General features: G+C 43.1%; 1 protein-coding gene across 9 annotated transcripts in view; it reads left to right on the top strand.

Moving 5' to 3' along the window:
* Positions 1 to 19,563, top strand: part of Vps13d (vacuolar protein sorting 13 homolog D) — a 243,360-nt gene that overhangs the window by 132,618 nt on the left and 91,179 nt on the right. For all 9 annotated transcript variants that reach the window (XM_058572649.1, XM_058572650.1, XM_046424684.2 and 6 more), the window contains 7 exons: positions 3,126 to 3,234; positions 5,308 to 5,471; positions 6,562 to 6,670; positions 8,908 to 9,087; positions 10,676 to 10,792; positions 11,611 to 11,760; positions 19,097 to 19,246. In XM_058572649.1, coding sequence (XP_058428632.1) covers positions 3,126 to 3,234; positions 5,308 to 5,471; positions 6,562 to 6,670; positions 8,908 to 9,087; positions 10,676 to 10,792; positions 11,611 to 11,760; positions 19,097 to 19,246 — 979 coding nt within the window. The remainder of the gene's footprint in view (positions 1 to 3,125; positions 3,235 to 5,307; positions 5,472 to 6,561; positions 6,671 to 8,907; positions 9,088 to 10,675; positions 10,793 to 11,610; positions 11,761 to 19,096; positions 19,247 to 19,563) is intronic.

Here is a 19,563-nt window from a genome sequence, read left to right as displayed (position 1 = left end):
TCTTCATAATTGATTGTCTTGATTCTGACTCCTCTTTGCACTAAGAATGCTGCTGCTTCAGACACTTAACAGTCTGAGTGCTCACCTGGAACCAACTGTAGTACTTAACTTCACAGTATTTCCAGCTGTCTTAGAATTATAATCTTAACTGTTTGAACAGTTGTATTTAGAGAACTCAGGTGAAGAATTTAAGCTTATTCTAATTCTGCTATTGATGGTCACATACAAGATTCAGAGTACTGAGTTTTCAAAAAGTAGTCATTCTGCCAAGGTGTAAATGTGCTGAAGATACAGGACCACTTTTAAGGTTTACCTGTGAAGATATGGGAAATAGCTGAATCTTTAGCATTATAAATATCAATAATTTGAATAGAACATTGAAAGTCATATTTCTTTCCAAAATGTTCTGCATGATTTTCCTTCTGAATGAGATTCTTATAGGTGCCTGGGGCCCACAGAACAATCTCTGTATCTTTGTATCTGCCTGGAGGTCAGATTTCACTAGCTGTGGATTGAATTTGCAGAGAAGAGAGAGCTCCTTTCCCTTGTGTGTGGCAGGTCCCTTTAGCAACCATGGTGCTGAGGTGTTTGTCTTGTTAGAATCGATCCAGTCATGTTTGTTTGCTTGTTGCTTGATTGTTTTTAAAGATTATGGCACTTGACAGTGTGACCTGCTTAGGATTTAGTGCCTGAAAAACCAGTTCTGAATCTAGTTGCTAGGCGTGTTTTCCCTTCTGTTCTGTAAATTCCAGTAGCTACTAAGCTCCTTAACTGAAAAGTCCTGGTGGAGGACGATGAGCATAGTGGGTGGAGTGACATGGAGCAGAGAAAAAGAGAAGGGCCCTGGACCTGGTGTGTGGGTCTCACAGCAGAATTCCAAGACCCCTGGTTTGCTAAGTGGTTGAGCCATTCTTGAGAGCATCTTTGACACTATTTCTTTGCATCTTGGTGGGAACTAATGATAGAGAAAAAGACTCCAAAGATGAAAGTAGCCATTTTAAAGTGAACAGTTCAGTGGCATTTAATACATTTTTGATATTTGACCATCACTTCTGAAGAAATCCCAGAACCACCCATCAGTGCCTCCTCACTCCTCCTCCGCCCCAGACCTTGGCAACCGCTAGTCTGCATTCTGTCTCTGTGGATTTACCTCTTCTGGATACTTCACGTAAATGAGGTCACATAAGTGACCTTTGTGTCTGGCTTTTTTCATGTAGCTTGTTTTTTAGGTTCAGCTACTTGTGGCATGTACTAGTACTTCATTCTTTTTATGAAAAGTGTTTAATACTTTTGTGGCTGAGTAATATTCTCTTCTGTGTGGGTGTGTGTGCTGCATTCTCTTGATTGATCTGCTGCCGAGCATTTGGGTTGTTTCCGCCCCTTGGCTCCTATGAGCAGTGCTGTTTTGAACACGCCTGTACATGCTTTTGTTTGAGCCCTACTTGTTTTTTTTTTTTTTTTTAAAGAGAGAGAATTTTTTTTAATATTTATTTTTTAGTATTCGGCGGACACAACATCTTTGTTTGTATGTGGTGCTGAGGATCGAACCCGGGCCACAAGCATGCCAGGCAAGTGCGCTACTGCTTGAGCCACATCCCCAGCCCTTGAGCCCTACTTGTGATTCTTTCATGTTAATACCTAGGAGTGGAGTTGCTGAGTTGACAGTGATTCTGTGTTTTTTTTTTTAATATGGGGCATTGAACCCAGAGGGGCTTAACCACTGAGCAACACATCCCCAACCCTTTTTATTTTTAGAGACAGGGTCTCAATAGGTTGCTTTTGTGAGTATGTTTGCTGGATTGATGGAGTGAAAACTAGTTAGTGTGTGCTTCTAGCTAAGTTGCTGAGACTGGCCTTGAACCTGAGATCCTCCTGCTCAGCCTCCCTAGCCACTGATTTCAGGCGTAGGACACTGCATCCAACTGTGTTTAACTTTGATGAATGCCCTGCTGTGTTCTGGTGTTGAACCTTCGTGCATTCCCACCAGCAGGTGCAAGGGCAAGGTTCTGGTTTCTCCACTTCCTCACCAACACGTTAGTGCTGTTTATTTATTTATTTTGTGTATTCTGCCCATTCTGCTGTATATGAAATGGCAGCTTATTGTGGTTTTGATTTGTATTTTGTTTTCTTTTTGATTAACGTGGATTTGTTGTACATTTTTGAATAACTAATAGAGTGTCTCCTCTTTTTTTATGTGCTTAGGAGCCATTTGGAGAAACACCCATTCAGATCCTTTGCTCATCTTAAAATTGAAGTATTTGTCTTTTTTTAATGTAAATCTAATACCAGTCTCTTATCAGATACATGATTTGCAGATGTTTCTCCCATTCTGTGAGTTGTCTTTTGACTTTTTGAAGGTATTCTTTTTTTTAAAAAAATATTTTTTAGTTATACATGGGCACAATGTCTTTATTTTGTTTATTTACTTTTATGTGGTGCTGAGAATCGAGCCCAGGGCCTCACATTTGCAAGGGAAGCGCTCTGTCACTGAGCCACAACCCCAGCCCTTGAAGGTATTCTTTGTAGGACAATAGTTTTTCAACTCAATGAAATCTTACCTGTTTTTTTTTTCTTTCTTTTTATTACTTGTGGTTTTGGTGTCATGAAGATTAATTTTTAATTCTGAATTTATCAGTACCTTTTGTGATAACAGGGATTAATGGAAATAGACAAATAATCTGAATTAAATCTCCTCCAGGAACCCCACAGAGAAGCTGGACTGCAGCATTCCATAAAGCTTAGGATTTTTAAGCCACAGAGGAACACAGGAGCATTGAGTTGGAGGATACAGATTCTGGGCCCACGGGTTTTTCTTCATCCCAGAGGGACTTGTGGTTTCTTGCCAAGACTCCATGGGATGCCATGATGCTGATCGTGATGTTGATGTTCTGCTGGCAGAGTAGAGCAGTTGTTAATCCCAAGGACGTCTATCTTATTCTTTGGTTTTTTGCTTTATTTTTTCCTTTTGCCTCTGAATATATATAGTCATCTTTTCATGTCTGAATTTTAAGATACTAAAATTACCTGCGGCAGGATAGACATCAGTGTATATCTTCTTACAAGATGAATCCTTGAGCAGGGCAGGGGAAGATACAGTGTGTGTGTGCTCATTGATTTAACTCTAGTTTGCAGGAGGGGACAGGAAGGCCCGGCTGTGCCAATAAGGCCATCACCTGTGCAGAGCTCGTCTTGGACGTCTCACCAAAGACACAGAGAGTCATCTTGAAGAAGAAGGTAAGTACTCAGGCCCTGGGGTTTAAAATGAGGGTTTGTAGCACAGGAAGGTGCTCAGGTCAGCCATTCTAGAGTGGGTGTTTGACAGATGAGGAAATGAAAGCTTGGGTTGAGTATCTTGCTCGGGACTCCTCGTTCCCTACCTTGAGCAAGATCACTCTGGAATGGCCTGTGGCACCAGTGGGATACTGGAGGTGCTTGGTATCAAGTAGAGAGGCAGGCCTGGGGAAGGGGAGGGGTGCTGTGTACCTCATTTCCTTGTAGTCATGCGAGATGGCAGCCCCCGGTAGGAAGCACTGGTACCTTTCTAGGTTTGAGTCCTGGCTCATCCAGTAAAAGGTAGATGATGTTTGGTATTTCCTATATCTTTCTTACCATTTTTCTGCTGCCCTCCCATGTGTATAAAAAGGATCATGTACATAAAGTACTGTATCAAGAGACGAATGAGTATAGTACACAAACGTTTATAGAGGCCGGAACCTGTGCCAGGCATGTTCCATGCACCTTGTATGCACTACACTTATCTCAAGAACTATACTATGTGGCTTAATTTCCCTCTTTGACAGATCAGGAAAAAGAGGCTCTAAGAGATTAGGTAACTTGACCAAGGTTGCTCAGTTTATAAACTGTGTAGCTGGGACTCAAACCCTGGCATTTTGACTCCAGCATATGCCCTACACACGGGTAGTTTCTACTTTGTAGAATGTAGAATACAAAAGCAATCTTTCCCGCACACGTGAAGCATGTGAATGAGTCTGTAGGACCCAGAGTTATCTGTTGCCCTGGGGAGCTCCTCACTAGAAGGAGCGCATGTGATCTTGACGTTAATGGCTAGAGTAGAGGTGTTACTGGGTGTGTTAGAGGCAGCAGAGCAGAGCAGAGCTGGTAAGGCTCCGGCTCTGGCATGAGGCTGTGGAGACTTCAATCCTCAGCCTACCACCTGTTAGTTAATATGACCAGGGGGAGTTACTTCATCTGCCTGAGCCTTAACTTCCTCATCTGTAAGTAAGGATAGTAACAGTATATGCCTCTTTGGATTATTTTTAGGATCAAATGTGCTATTGCATGAAAGTCCCTCAGACCAATATCTGGCACATAGAAAAGTCTCAATAAGTGTTATTACTCCTAATATAAAATGAATTCTAGGAGCTGGGGGTGTGGCGGTACAGTGCTCACCTAGCATGGATGAGGCACTGGGTTCATCCTCAGCACCATATAAACATAAATAAATAAAAATAATGATATTGTGTCCATCTACAACTAAAAAAAATATGTAAAAAAATGGATTCTAGGTCTGGGGTTGTGGCTCAGAGGTAGAGCGCTCGCCTAGCATGCATGAGGCACTGGGTGCGATCCTCAGCAGCACCACATAAAAATAAAATAAAGACATTGTGTCCCTTATAACTAAAAAATAAATATTAAAAAATGGATTCTGGACTTTGATGATTGATTTGAAAACCCATTTGCTGTTTTAAGTATTCCTAAGGAGAAATAAATATTTAGAATGAACATAAATCAACCTAGTATAACCTTTGAATTCATTTGAATGTAACCAACTTGTAAACATTGGAAATAATCAATATGGTAGCACTGGGGAGGGGTGGAGGACCTTGGTAAGTGCTGGTTGTCTGTAATTGTAAGGGTTACCAGTTACCAGACATCAACACTGTCGTGCGCTTTACATAATTGGATCCTTCTCTATAGTGAAGGCACCTGCGGGTTGCTGTCTAGAATAGCAGTCGTCAGGGCAGTATAGCTTTGTAGGAGACTTCCCAGCCATTTGTTTCTAATTTTTTTTAAAGGAACATATATTAGGTCTATAAAACGAATACTTTTTAAAAAATTTGCAGTATTTGTAATTTTTGTTTATTTGGTTTAAGAGTTTAGCATAGTTCATCCTAGGTGCAGCCGGAGATTGACAACAGTGAAAGTCTGAATTAAGCATTTGTATGATGTGAAAATGTCTTATTCCAGTTCAACTTGCAAACTTAGCCCTTAGAGGAAGTTGTTGAAGAGAGCAGCTAGTTAGGGCTGCTCCTGATGCGTTTCTCTTTGTGTGTATTTGCTCAACAGGAACCAGGAAAGCGCTCTCAGCTCTGGAGGATGACAGGAACAGGAATGCTGGCCCACGAAGGCTCTTCAGTTCCTCACAACCCCAACAAGCCCTCGGCCACCCGCTCCACTGAGGGTTCTGCAATCCTAGATATTGCTGGTCTTGCTGCAGTAACTGACAACAGGTAGTTTTCTTGATTCTCATTTTCTTTTATTAATGTGGTTTTGTGGCTCTAAGCTCCACACTGAACTTCATGCACTACCCCTCCAGGTGACCTTTGATCAATCTCTTTGCTCTTACATTCAGACTCAGAGGAAATCTACAACAAAAAATATTGTTATGTAGGGACTGGAGCCGTAGCTTAATGGCAGAGTGCTCGCCTAGCATGCGTGAGGCACTGGGTTCAGTCCTCAGCACCACATAAAAATAAACAAATAACATAAAGGCATTCTGTCCATCTACAACTACAAAAAATTTTTTTTTTAAAAAAGTGTTATGTAAACTCTTGTAATAATTTGTATTTTTGTATTCATATTTTTCTTCCATGACAGAAGTCCATCAGCTTCCTAGACAAAAATGGATTCTGAACTTTGATGATTGATTTGAAAACCCATTTGCTGTTTTAAGTATTGGACTTTTCATTTTTATTTTTTTAACAGGATGATGATACCCACACAGGTTAAGGAATGTCAGATCTAAAAAGGATGTATAAAAATATTTCTTTCACCCAAACTTCCAGTCCACTCTTACTTTCTAGAAGTGAATACTTAAAAAAAAATCTTTTGTATAATTAATAAGAGACTATACAAATGTGTTTTTATGAACTCTCAGGATTCAAATCCACTTGTTAAGTTTGCATAAATTATTTTCTTTTCCCGTGCCTTAGCTTCTCCATTCAATCAGTATATTTGTTTTTAGTTTGATACCTTATTTATGTCTAAAAAGACTTAAAAGTTAAAACACAATGAAAGGACTTAGAAATAACATGGAAGAAGACTCTTGAGAAGATTTTAAGTATACTTAGCAGAGAACCCATCCCGTGCTGCAGGGAGGCAGCAGGAGGCTGACACGCAGATCCCTGGGGCCTCATCCCTCGTGCCCCTCTTCGTTGCTTTCCATGTTGAGAGGTTCCTGCTGCCGTGAGGCTGAAGCTGGCTGCCTGGTAGATTTTAAGGGTGGAGGGTCCTGGAGGGAAGAAGAGCAAAGCTGCCCCCACTTCTCCTCAGGCCAGATGCTGCTCACCCTGGGGTCTCACTGCATTTCTCTTTGTCCAGATATGAGCCGCTGATGCTAAGAAAGCCCGACCGCAGGCGAAGCACGACTCAGACGTGGAGTTTCCGAGAAGGAAAACTGACATGTGGCTTGCATGGGTTGGTGGTCCAGGTCAGTAGTCCTGATGCCCCTTGTTGCAGCACGCAGGGGGTAAGGCTTCCTTGACAGAGTCTCAAGCAGTATGTACATGATAACTTGTTCAGTGGGAAAAACTAAATACAGAGCAACATGTGTTCTATTATTCTGTTTCTGTTAGAGGACAGTCAGGAATTTTCTTTGTGCACCAGGGTGTACATGGGAACTGTTCTTGATGGTGATATACAGCCAGTGTGTCAAGAATGGCTCTCTGTGGATGATAGCTTTTTCCCTTGGTTTCTTAGGATTTTGTTTCTCTGACATTAATCACGTATGTTTTTTTTTTAAAAGAAGGAAAGAAAATATCAACTAAAAATCCACCACTAAGTTAGATGGTTTAGTTTTAGACCTGTGAAGTTGGTATAATAGTGACAAGAGTCTATACAGTGTTCTAGGAGATAGTAAGTCATCTGGGCTCCACATGCCCTTGATTCTGTTTATTCCTGCATTCTTAGTGATACCCAAATAAGCATTTAATTGTTGTAGCAAATGTCAGAATCAAGATTACTAGACAATTTCCTGTGTACTCAATTCAGCCTGTCTATTCCATACTAAATTCCCAGGTGCTTTATAAGCAAATATGTGTTTGGAAAAGAATTTAGATTTTCTGCCAGAGGGGGCTTCAGGCTGGGAACAAGACCACAGATCTGAGATAAACATTGAGGAGGGTAGGTGTCTAGGAGGTTTCAGCAGATAGCTGTGTGTGCAGTTCTGTCCCCACTGGAGTTTTATCCAGGCAATAACTACTTGAACATCATGCCCTTGTTGAGAACTGTTGGTTTGTGCCCGGTAGATACCAGGCTGTCCTTTGGTTTGGGACACTGCCATCTAGGGCAGTGTGCACAACGGCAAGGAGCCCCTGGCTGCTATTTGGTGAGATTTATTTTCTTTATCTCTGTTGCCCTGAGCTTTTTTCATCAAAGGCAAGCTGCCTACTTATATGATGCACACATCTGGAATGGATTTGTGATTTTCAATTAGCAATACAATTCAGACTTGTAGAGGCAAAGCGGGGGTGGGGGGGCTTGTTATAATTGGTGGGTTCTGGGTTTGACCCTGATTTTACTTTTAGTTTGTTTCTAAAGTCCATGTAATTCCACTTCTTTTGGAGTGCTTTCCTCCCCCAAATCTCTTTCTGGTGTTTGTTGTTTCTTGAATCTGTTTCATCATTTTCTGCTTGTGAATTAACCCATAATCACAGTATTCAGCAGAGCAGAATGTGTTTGGTTAGGGAAATGAGCTTGTTTCAATCTTATTATGCTGAATAAAGTAATTGAAGGCATTAAAGCCTTTTCTGACACTGTCTTCATGAGGCTGTGCCCTTTCTAGCCCACAGCAGCCTCCTCTGTGCTGACAACTGTCCTGAAGACCCACGTCAGAGTTTCCTTTTCATCACTCAGTAGTTACAAAATTAACAAGGGGTCCAGACAGTCTCTGTGCCTGTCTCCAGCCTGCAGTACGCTCCCTCGGGCTTGCCCTGTAGACTTGAATGTCATGTGGGGAATTTGAAAAGGACCTGTTTTTCCCTGAAGACCTGCATGACTGGGCACTGGATGATGTTCCCTGTGCCATGTTACCTTTTAGAAGAAGCACCAACTTTTGCACATTGGAGTTGGTTGTCCAACCATAGGCCTATTTGGGAAGATTTTTAACTCTAGAATTTATTTCTTATTAGAAAGCTAAATGATAGCAATTGTTTAATTTTCATAACACAAACCTAGTGAGAATACTTAAAGAAACAAAGCTAGTTGTGGCTACTTTTAAAAGTTGTTTTTTAGGGGCTGGGGTTGTGGCTCAGCGGTAGAGTGCTCGCCTAGTACACGCGAGTACTTCTATCCTCAGCACCGCATAAAAATAAATAAATAAAAATAAAGGTGTTATGTTCAACTACAACTAAAAAATATTTTTTTAAAGTTGTTTTTTAATGACTGGAAGTTATTGCAAGGCAGAATAAAACCAATCTACTCTATTCATGGAATTATCTCTTACTACATGCTTATATTTCATTCCCCAAATTTATACAGCATAGCTTTCCCTATTACTCACATAATCCTACTTTCATCTGTAAATCTAAACAAATAGTAAATGCTTGGCTGTAGGTCGATCATGACTCTGCAAAAGAGAATTTGAGTTTTGTGACCTGTTTCAGGTGGTGTGTTGAGTTATTAGGCCCTGTGCCTTTGCCTTTTCTTATGCCTTTCAATGTATTTTAGGCCAAAGGAGGACTTTCTGGCTTATTTGATGGAGCTGAAGTTGTTCTTGGTCCTGACACATCTGTGGAGCTTTTGGGACCAGTTCCACCCGAGCAACAATTCATTAACCAAAAGATGAGGCCTGGCTCTGGAATGTTATCCATCAGAGTCATCCCAGATGGACCGACTAGAGCACTCCAGGTGATAATTATCATTGGACCTGACATGAAACTCATGTCCTCTCCCCCACCCCCTGGTTAGTCCTTCAGGAAGCATTTACTGAAAATATTGATGCTAGGTGTGAGGATATGGTGTCTTCACTGTAAAATGGGGTGAACCCATGTTATAAAGTTGCTGTAAGAAATAAAGTAGAAGTAAGATATAACTGATATTTAAGCAGTTGGTGTATTGGAAGCTGTAATAACAAGAAGATAAAAGTCCCCTCAGCAGACAGTTAGAATGCTGTGTTATGTGAGGGTGGGAGTGGAGGGCATATGGAAAGCATTTGTGTTCCTGGACTCGGAGGCTGGGGCATTCCTACAGCAAGAAGCAGTGCTTGAGCTGAGCAGCCATGGTTACTACAGGGAGTTGCCAGAGGGGTGGGGAGTCGGGGTGGTGGGAAGGGTGTTCGTTCAGCGTGTGCTTATTGAGTAGCTGCTAGAACCAGGCAGAGATCTTTGCCCCTGAACAAAGAGACACAATTCCCTATTCTCACAGAGTTTGCCTTCTGAAGTGGGGATAGACAATCAGTGAGAAATAAACATAAAAAGTAAATTGTATAGTATTTGGGGAAGTTGACTAGTGAAGGTCCACAGGTAAGGGAGTGGTCTTCAGTTCTTTTGACACAGAGAATGTGGGGAGGCGCAAGGCTGGGCAGAGCAGAGGCCACATCATTCAGAGCCTTGGGAAGACACAGACAGCTCAGTGGTTTTTCTAAAGCAACATGAGTCAGGGACGGGTGTGATCAGAAGTTATTTTGGATAACTCATTTTGTCTGCAGTTTGGGGCAAAACACAGCTAGAGTAAGGTCAGTTGAAGGCTCTTGTAGTAATGTGGTAGGAGATGACCTGGCCTGAGCTGAACAAGTGGCAGGAGTGGGCATGGTAGGGACAGAGAAACAAAGCTGTTCAGGAGGAGAGAGTCAGAGTTGGTGACCGGCTGACTGTGGGACCTGAGGAGAGGAAGGCGCCAGGATGGCTTCCAGAATTCCCATTTAGGCAGCAAAGAGGAGAGTCATCCAGGTCACCAAAAGATGAACACGGAGTAGACTGTCAGGAAATGAGGAGTTGAGTCTAGGATTGTTGTGAATGTCATTATATGTTATCTACATGAAGATGTCCAAAAGTCATGGTAGATGTGGGTCTGACACTCAGAGGGGAGGCCTACATTGGAAATGGGTTTCATTAGTCCTAATGTAATTAATAAACAAGGACCAAAGCCACCAGAACGTAACAGTGAGCTTTCTGAGATGGGACGTCATAATTCATATCATAATCCTCCATGGCACTTTAAAAGCAGCCTCCTCTTCTGGGGGAGATGAATGCACATTTTGACTCGACCCACCGTTGCAGACCACCTGGAGTGCGAGGCGCTCGAGGTCTAAGCTCGAGATTTGCCGGGGAGACTGGCAGGCACGTTTGCTTCATTATCAACATTGTCACCTCTAGCAGCACTCTGGAAGCCATTGGCACCCATAGGATTCTGGGGCGCAGTGACTGCTGGCCTCATGGTTGGCAAGGGTCAGAGCAGAAGTGTGAGCCCTCTTCCTGTGATGTTTATTTGACTTCAGATAACAGATTTCTGCCAGCGGAAAAGTGACCGCTCATCATGTGAGGTGGATGAACTTCCTGTCACTGAACAAGAGCTGCAGAAACTAAGGAACCCAGATACAGAGCAGGAATTAGAAGTAAGTTATAAATGTTTCAAATCTATTTTCTCAGTCATTGATTTTTAAGAGGTTTGCTCTTTGGTTTTGTTGGCTTTCTGCCCCACCTGAATTCTAAACGGGGGATTTGCCTCACCCGAGTACACCTTTATCACAACATGAAGGTGGGACTCTGATGTGGTGGCTAACATTTGTGTGACAATTATGCGATGGCAGCTAACACTTGTATGGAATCAGAATGTAAGAAATGTTGCTAAAGCAAGGTGATGAAAAAAAGAGGAGGAATGATTTGAATTTAAGTAGGATTTATGGTAAAGAATGAGAAAATTTGGGTTATTTTTTTTTTTTTCTTTTTCTCTGGCTGACTCTGGCATCTTCCTTCCCCTTTCCTTGGTTGCACATTGGGAAGAGAATAAAAAGTTTGAAAAGGAATTTGGGTGGAAATGAAAAAGCACACTTATTTGATACTTGTTCAGTTATCTTTTTAAACTCCAGTACCTGTGTGTAAGCATTGTGTCAGATGTTGTGGAAGTGCCTTAACGTAAGATCTTGCATCCGAGAAGGGAGAAATTCACGTTTACACTCCTGTCATGCAGAGTGTCCTCAGCGCTCTTGTGGAGGTGCTGTCCCCTCACTCTGAAGCTCTGGCTGGGTGGGGGAGGCTTCTAGTGAGATGGCAGCACTTGAGCCAAAAGGGTAAATGACAGGACTCTGTCCAGTAGTTTCCATCTGCTCAGAGGTGAAGAGAAAAGGGGTTTCAAGCCATTCATTTCCTTGTACCTCCTGGCTACCATTAGCTATGCTTATAATCAGCGGATTGTACTTGGATTTCCTTTCAGGTGCTCGTGAGGTTAGAAGGTGGAATTGGTGTGTCCTTAATCAATAAAGTCCCAGAAGAACTTGTCTTTGCAAGTCTTACAGGAATCAACGTTCACTACACACAGCTGGCCACCAGTCACATGCTTGAACTCAGCATACAGGATGTACAGGTAAGTGGGGAAGTTCCAAAGTTGTCAGTCTTCTTGTTTTCATGCCAGACACCCAACCAGATTTAATAGTCGGTATTCTAAAGACTTTACTGTTTAGGAGGAAATGTCTTATTGTGACCTTCAAAAGAAATCATCCCATGAAATAGTCATGTTCACCTATATTTGTCTCATTGATTAATCTTTCCATATAGCAGAATTCCAAATGTAGCTGATTGCAGAAATAAATTAGATAAATCATAGGAAGGTGATCCATGGTTTTCCATCTTACCAATAGAAAGAAATAAAACTCATGTAACCATCACTTGGAGGATTTTGGTTCATCATAGGGAAAAAACAAGGGAACTGGACTTCGTCTTCCCACCAAGATGGAGTAACCGGGACTAGACGTACTCTCCTACCTGAAACCACCTCCAAATCCAAACAAAAGAAGGAGACAACAGCTTCAGGTCACTTGACATCAGACAAAAAGGACAGTGACCCCTGCAAGGTGGGAAAGAAAAGAGGCGAGCTCTGTGGTTGGCTTCGCTTACTGTAGCCTTGAGAATGTTTCCTGGTGGTGGCGCTGGCGAAGCGACTGCGACAGAGCCCAGCAGCATGGAGGAGTCGGAGAAACAGAACTGAGGGGCCAGAGGCATCAGAGCTGCTGAGCTTATAGGACAGTGTTTGTGGAGGAGCGAGCTGCACAGGAAGAAACCCTGGAGATGATGCAGGCCCCGATGAGCAGACTACTGAGCAGTGTGAGGAAGCTCCTCACTGAGAAGGACCAGAGGAGACAGTGTCTACTCCCCACACAGAGGCTTGCTCCCACCAGCCGGACTGGAGAAAACCAAGAACTCACGGGCTGTTGGAAGAGTGTGAGGCAGCCCTAGGCGGAACACTGCTCTGGGCCTGTCTGGCAGGCAGTGAAAGGAAGCTCTGAAAGGGTCAACCTGTTTACCAAGAAAGTTAATTGTATCACTGAACAAAGCTCAAGAAGATTTATTGGAACACAAAAATACCACCCCCTACCCCCAGCAAGGTAAAGATTATAGTCTGATGATCTTTCAAAAATTACTAGATGTGTAAAGGAGCAGAAAAGCACCCTAGGAAATGAGAAAATGATCCATCAGAACTGACCCAGAGCTAACACACAGAGTTTCCAGAAAACCAGTTAATGTAACTGGTGTTCTGTGTTCAAAGAGTTAAGTAGGACCTGGAAAATATAAAACGTTCAGTCTTCTAGAAATTAAAATGAAATGCATAACCATGAAGGAGACCACAGTCACGTCTGGGGGTTCCACATAAGAGAATTCAAACAGGCTAGGATCCAAAATATTTGGAAAAAAATTGGTCTTTACTGAACTAGTACAGACTTTCCCTGTCATTATTCCCTAAATAACACCCTATAGCAACTATTTGTGTAGCGTTTATATTAGATGAGGTATTGTAAGTAATCTGGAGGTGATCTGAAGTTTATTGGGAGGCTGTGTGTGGGTTATATGCAAACTCAACATCATTTTATAGAAGAGTTAAGGGAGTCCTTGGATTTGAGTTTATGTCAGAGATCCTTAAGCCAGTCTCCTGCCACTACTGAGGGACAGAATTGAACACCCGGGCACCTCATAACCAAGTCACTTAACACTTATGAGGAGGCAGCTAGAGGGAAGAAGGCATGCTAGGTACAGAGGAGCAAAGATCAGGATGACAGCAGACTTCTTGCTGGGAGCAGTGGAGATCAGCAGTCAAGCCTTCAAGTCATGAGAGGAAGGCCTGAGAGGAGCAGCTGGGGCCAGTAAGCAGCATCCTGAAAGTCCTAAAAACGGGGGAACAAACCTGTCATTCTAGAATTATATGCCCAGCAGAGATGTCTTTCACAAACAAGGGTGAAGTGAAGATGTGTTTAGACAAAGAAAAGCTGAAGGAATTCATTATCAGCAGACCTGCTCCCCTCAGAACGGGAAGGCCATTGTTCAGGCAGCTAGAAAGTGGCACCCGGTGGAGATGCGAGTCTGCACCGGTAAAGGACCCTAGGATGAGAGCTGCGGGGGGGGAAGGGGGTTCTTTTCTTATTTAACTCTCTTAAAGATGATTGTGTACACTTTTTGGAGTCTGTATGTAAAATGTATAAAGACAATGGTGTGAAGCCTGAAGGGGTGAAGTGTTAGAATATTATTAAAATCTTCTTGTACATGAGGTGGTACGATATTGCTGGATTATTGACTGATACATTAAAGATCAATTTTTTAAAGCCCAAGGTAACCACTAAAATCATAAAACAAAGAGTTACAAATAATCATCCAACAAAGGAAATTAAATGGGATAATAAAAAATAATTAATACAAGAGAAGTCAGAAAACAGGGGAAAGAACAGATGGGAGGAAGAGGTAACAAGGTGACAGGCGCAGACCTCACAGGGCCAGTTACATGTAGGTGTGATCAACACCCACTCAGAAGGCAGAGAGGATCAGAGTGATTGAAGAATCAAGGCCCACTTACGTGCTGTAAAGACACAAATAGCTTAAAAGGGAAAAGGATGGAAATGGTTTCCCTGGCTTACTCCAGTCATAAGGAAGTGAGAGTGGCTGAACTAATATCAGGTTAGATTTCAGAGCAAAGAATTTTACCAAGGATAGAGAAGGCAATTTCTAAATGATAAAAGGGTTAATCAAGAGGATACAACAAATTTGAGCAGAGCTTCAAAATGCATGAAGCAAAAACTAAAGAATTAGACCAACAGTTACAAAGATTGTAATACCACTTTCTGAATAACTGATAGAATAACCAGAAAATCACCAAAGACATACAGGAATAACACTGTCAGCTAACTGGAGCGAACTGGCCTCATTCTGGACCATAAAACTGTTCTCAAGATTCAAGTCATGGGACTGGGGTTGTGGCTCAGTGGTAGAACACTTGCCTAGCATATGTGAGGCCCTTGGTTCAATCCTCAGCACCACATATAAATAAAGATATTGTGTGCAACTACAACTAAAAAATAAATATTAAAAAAAAAAATCAAGTCATGGATGGTATATTCTTTGACCACAGTGGAAATTAGAGTAGAAATAACAGAAAGAAGAAGATTGAGAAGAGTCAGAAGACTCCCCCAAATATTTAGAAACTGATATACTTCTCAATAACCCATAAATAAAACAAGAGATCAAAACAGAAGTTGGAAGGTACTTTGAATTGAATCTTCGTAGCCCCTCAGCCTGGTTGTAGTGAGTGAGGCTGGAGCACTGGTGGAAACCCAGGAGGCTCTCCGAACAACAGGGCTCAGCTGTCATTTAAGAATCTGAAAAAAAAAAAAAAAAGAAAGAAACAATAAAGATCATAACAGAAATCAGTGAACTGGCCTATATTGGCAATCACAGTAGAGAAAATCTTTAAGATCAATAAAATTAGTAAGCTGCTACCAAACCAGTCTAATAAGGAGAAAAAAGAAGCAAATTATTGGCAGGTGTCGTGGCGTATACCTATAATCTCAGCGACTTGAGAGGCTGAGGCAGGAGGATTACAAGTTCAAGGCCAGCCTTGGCAATTTAGGGAGACCCTCAGCAACTTAGCAAGGCCCTGTATCAAAAAAAAAAAAAAAAAAAAAAAAGACCGAGGATGTAGTTCAGTGGTAGAGAGCCCCTAGGTTCAGTCCTCAGTACCAAGGATGGAGGGTTGCAATGCAGATTACCAATATCCGGAAAGAGAGAGACAGGAGATACACCAGGCAAGCCAAATAATGACATTATTCTGAGTGAGGCGTTGGGGGCTGCTGAGTCTGCTCTGGGGCCTCCAGTGACTGCTCGCTGCCATCCTGTTGGTGACTGCCCAGCTGTTGCCTTTCAGGGCTTCCGTGGACTTGGGTGGTGGTAATGGGAATAGCACCAGTTGAGTGCCTTAGAACTTTCTGTTCTTACCTCTGTTTAGCTTGTTTTCTTGAATAAATGCCCCTTGGATTGTTGGCAAACTTTGGATTAATTTTCAGAGTTCTGTAAAAAGTAGATTTTGACAATTTGGGGGAGAGTTCTGTTGCCATGCTGTCAGAACAACTCCTGTATTTCTTTGTAACATCGTAGTTGGAACGCTCCTTTCCAGCCTCCACCAAAGGTGAACTACGTTCAGGAAACTGGTTCTGGTAAACATCTCCATGAGAAGGACCCTCGGCCCCAGCTGCAGGCTTCCCACACGGCTGGCCAGCATTCCTGCTGGGTGTGTGCAGCTGTCCCTGGGCCCAGGCAGCTTCTGCTCCCTGAACACACATGCCCAAACCTCTTCTCAGAAGATCTTTCGCCATATATCATAAATCGCACATGATTCAAGCTAATCACATCCTGTTGTTTGAAGATAGATAGAAGGTTATTACCTGTAGCTCTTTTTCGTTGTTCTTCTTTTTTGACTTTACGGAGAAGATCCTTTTGCTAGTTATTTATAGTTTAACTTTATATTTTTATTCTTCTTAAACATTTATTTTTTAGTTGTAGTTGGACACAGTAACTTTATTTCACTTATTTATTTTTAAGTGGTACTGGGGATTGAACCCTGGGTCTCACATGTGCGAGGTGAGTGTTCTACCACTGAGGTACAACCCCAGCCCCTATATGTTTATTAAAAAAAATTTTTTTAAGCTGGGCACAGCGAGACATGCCACTAATTCCAGCTGTTCAAGAGGTTGAGACAGGAGGATTATATTTGAGAAAGACCCCATCTCAAAATAATTTTTTTAAAAGACCAAGAATGTAGCTCAGTGGTAGAGCAATTATCTGGCATGGACAAGGCCCTAGGCTCAATCCCAGGTAACACACACACACACACACACACACACTCTCACACACACACTCACATTCTGACATGCAATTTTAATTATAATACCTCTTGTTCTGATGTGTGCTGGAAATCATAGGAATTAAGGAGATTTGAGGGCTTACTATGGTGATAGGGCTGTGAAAAAGAAATTTTTCTAATAGAAAATATATGTTCTGTTCTGTGGGTGCACTGAATCTAATTTGCAGAACTAGAATTAGTAATTCTCAGCATGCTTTGTACAGGTTAAGGATTCTTTATCCAAAGTGCTTGGAAGCAGAAGTGTTTTGGATTTTGGAATATCTACATATACATCATGGCATTTCTTGGGGGTGGGACCCAATTCTAATCATGAAATTCATTTATGTTTTGTATATACCTTCTACACGTAGCCTTAGTGTAATTTTATGTGGTATTTTTATGCATGAAACAGCATTTCATGGTGTGAAGTGCTCCACTTGTAATGTCATCTTGGCACTTAAAAAGTTTTGGATTTTGGAGCATTTTGGACTTCAGGTTTTCAGATTAGGGATACTCAACCTGCATGTCCTTTCCCCAATCCCTGTATTTAGGGAAAGGACAAAGGAGAGGACAGCATAGGTGAGTTCATTATTGTTACTTTAGTATGGATAGGTCATGGCTCCTACATTCAAGAAGTTCTTCCTGAGCGTCAGCTGTGCGCCAGGCACCGTGTGAGGCTCTGAGACACAGCTATGACTAAAGACACGCAGCCTGTGCCCTCCTGGAGCTCACAGCCAGGGAGGAAGTCAACCAGTATGTAAGCAGTAAACAGTGACATCCCATGACAACTGCTGAGAGGAGCGAAGGGATGGACTGCGAGATGAAGTGGCCTGGGGGTCTTCCTGAGGACGGGCAAGCTGGCTGGAACCTGGAGGAAGAGAAAGATCCACCACAGAGAAGGGCACAGACCCGAGGGGGCTCAGCCACGTTGGGGAAAAACAGAGTGGGCTGCAGGGACCGGGGAGGGGCAGAGAGGTAGCACCCGGACCCTGGGGCCTGGAGGCTATGGGGATGAGTTTGGGTTTATTCTAACAGTAAGCAAAGCCACTGAAGGGTGGAGAAGAAGGAATTTGACTTGATTTATGCTTTAAAAGGAAATCACCGTGGCTACTGAGCAGAGAGCACTGTCGGGGGCAAGAGTGGAGGTAGGTGCAGGTGCCCCGCGCCTCTGGCCTTTATCCCAGGGGAGGGGAGTTCAGCCCAGGCCCCAGCACTGTGGGATGGGAACCTGTGGGAAGTCCTGGCAGGGCAAAGAGTTTGGTGCCAGGAATTCTGCATTTTAATACTGGCTCTTCCACTTACCAGCTGTGTGTGAGTGTCAGCAGGTAATTTTACTCGTGAAGCTTCTCTGAGCCTCTCTTTACCTGTTTGTAACAAGAGAGGAATACTAGCTTCCGGCTTTCGTGTAGCAGAAGGCACATGGTAATTAGTGGGCAGAGAGTACCTCATGATGGTCTCTCTCTCTCCCCCTCCCCCCGCCCCATGTCTTTTTGAGACAGGATATCACCGAGTGCTTAGGGCCTCTCTAAGTTGCTAAGGCTAGCTTTAAACTTTTGATCCTCTTGCTCAGCCTCCTGAGCTACTGGGATTACAGGTGTGTGCCACCGCGCCCTGCTTTTTGATCATCTTTTATGGGAATCCAGCAGATGGTTTTTGTTTTACCGGCCCCAAGATCTTCAGTGTGAAACAGAAAGGAGAGGTGGCTGCTTCTCGGTGAGCCTCCTGGGTGTGTGAATGTCCTGGTGCAGCCATGGTCCCCGTCGTGGTGCTAGTGCTATTCGCTACTCGGTGCTGCATTCTTCAGAAGGACTGACGTTAGAGGGAATTGTACTCTTTTGGTAGCCACTTGAGCTCTTGTCTTTCTAATTTCAATTGCCTTCAAGGATTTAGGTGTGAGAAACATCGACAGCATAGTGGTTGAGAGCTTTGGCCTTGGGGGTGTGGACAGACCTGGCCTCGAGTTTTCATTCTGTCATTGACCAACTTAAACTAGGGCCTCTGTCTTCCGAGTCTTCTTTGAAATGAGGTGGGTGTGCTTGAGGTTTTGGTAAGGATTGGGGCAGAGTCCTTATGGAGTAGCTGGGACCGCCTTTGATAGGACTGTGTATGTGAGATGGCTGGCAAGATGCTTGGTGCCTAGTATGTTTTTTGAGTTTTTATTTTCATTTCTGTAATTAATTTTTCAAGTTGTCAAATAAGAACTGTATATATTATTTGCAACATAATGTTTAAATATGCATTTGTTCTGGAATGGCCCACTGAGCTAATCAACACACAAATTCTCTCATGTGAGAAAACTTCAAGTCCCTTCTATGAGTGAAGCACTCACCAGTCAGGCCTGGCCCCGGTTTCCGTTACCACTGCACTACAAGTGTTCTGACTGGCCTTGGCCACACCTGCGCCTTTCCATCTGTTGTTAAGGTGTGGACCGGCCAGCTCGTGACTTGCTGAGGGACCTGCCTAGTAGGAGGTACCACTCAAAGGTGGAAACGAAAACTGAGCGTGTGCTCTGTTTCTGTTTTGCTGCTTTTTCATGTCCCAGGTGGACAATCAGCTCATTGGCACCACTCAGCCCTTTATGCTCTACGTGACTCCCCTGAGCAACGAGAACGAGGTCATCGAGACAGGCCCTGCAGTGCAGGTCAATGCAGTGAAGTCCCCCAGTAAGAGCGCACTGACCAACATCTACAAGGTAGGCTATGGGAGCTGGGGTGGTGCCATGTGGGAGGGGATCTGCTGTCTCTCAGTCGCGTCTCACAGCAGCAGTGCAGGCTGCGTGTGGAAGCCGTTCTGACGGGCTGGGGACGGGCAGATGCAGGAACTCCTTTTCTTGGCACTTTATGTTCTCAGTTGTGTTCAGTGACCTTGCAGGTGACAGTTTGAAGGTATTGGATCCACAGGGCCCAGCATCTTCTTTCATCAGACTGAAATCTCTGTAGGAATGTGTAGAATCTTCTAGATTAGTCAGATGTGGTATTAAAAAGAGAGTAATACAGAGATACTGAAAAG

The sequence above is a fragment of the Marmota monax genome, unplaced genomic scaffold (genome assembly GCF_021218885.2).
Source record: "Marmota monax isolate L192 unplaced genomic scaffold, Marmota_monax_Labrador192_F-V1.1 WCK01_AAM20220418_F8-fsc00080, whole genome shotgun sequence".
In the NCBI taxonomy this organism is placed as follows: Eukaryota; Metazoa; Chordata; class Mammalia; order Rodentia; family Sciuridae; genus Marmota; species Marmota monax.
Note: the sequence above shows the minus strand (reverse complement) of the source record. Positions and strands in the feature narration are given on the sequence as shown.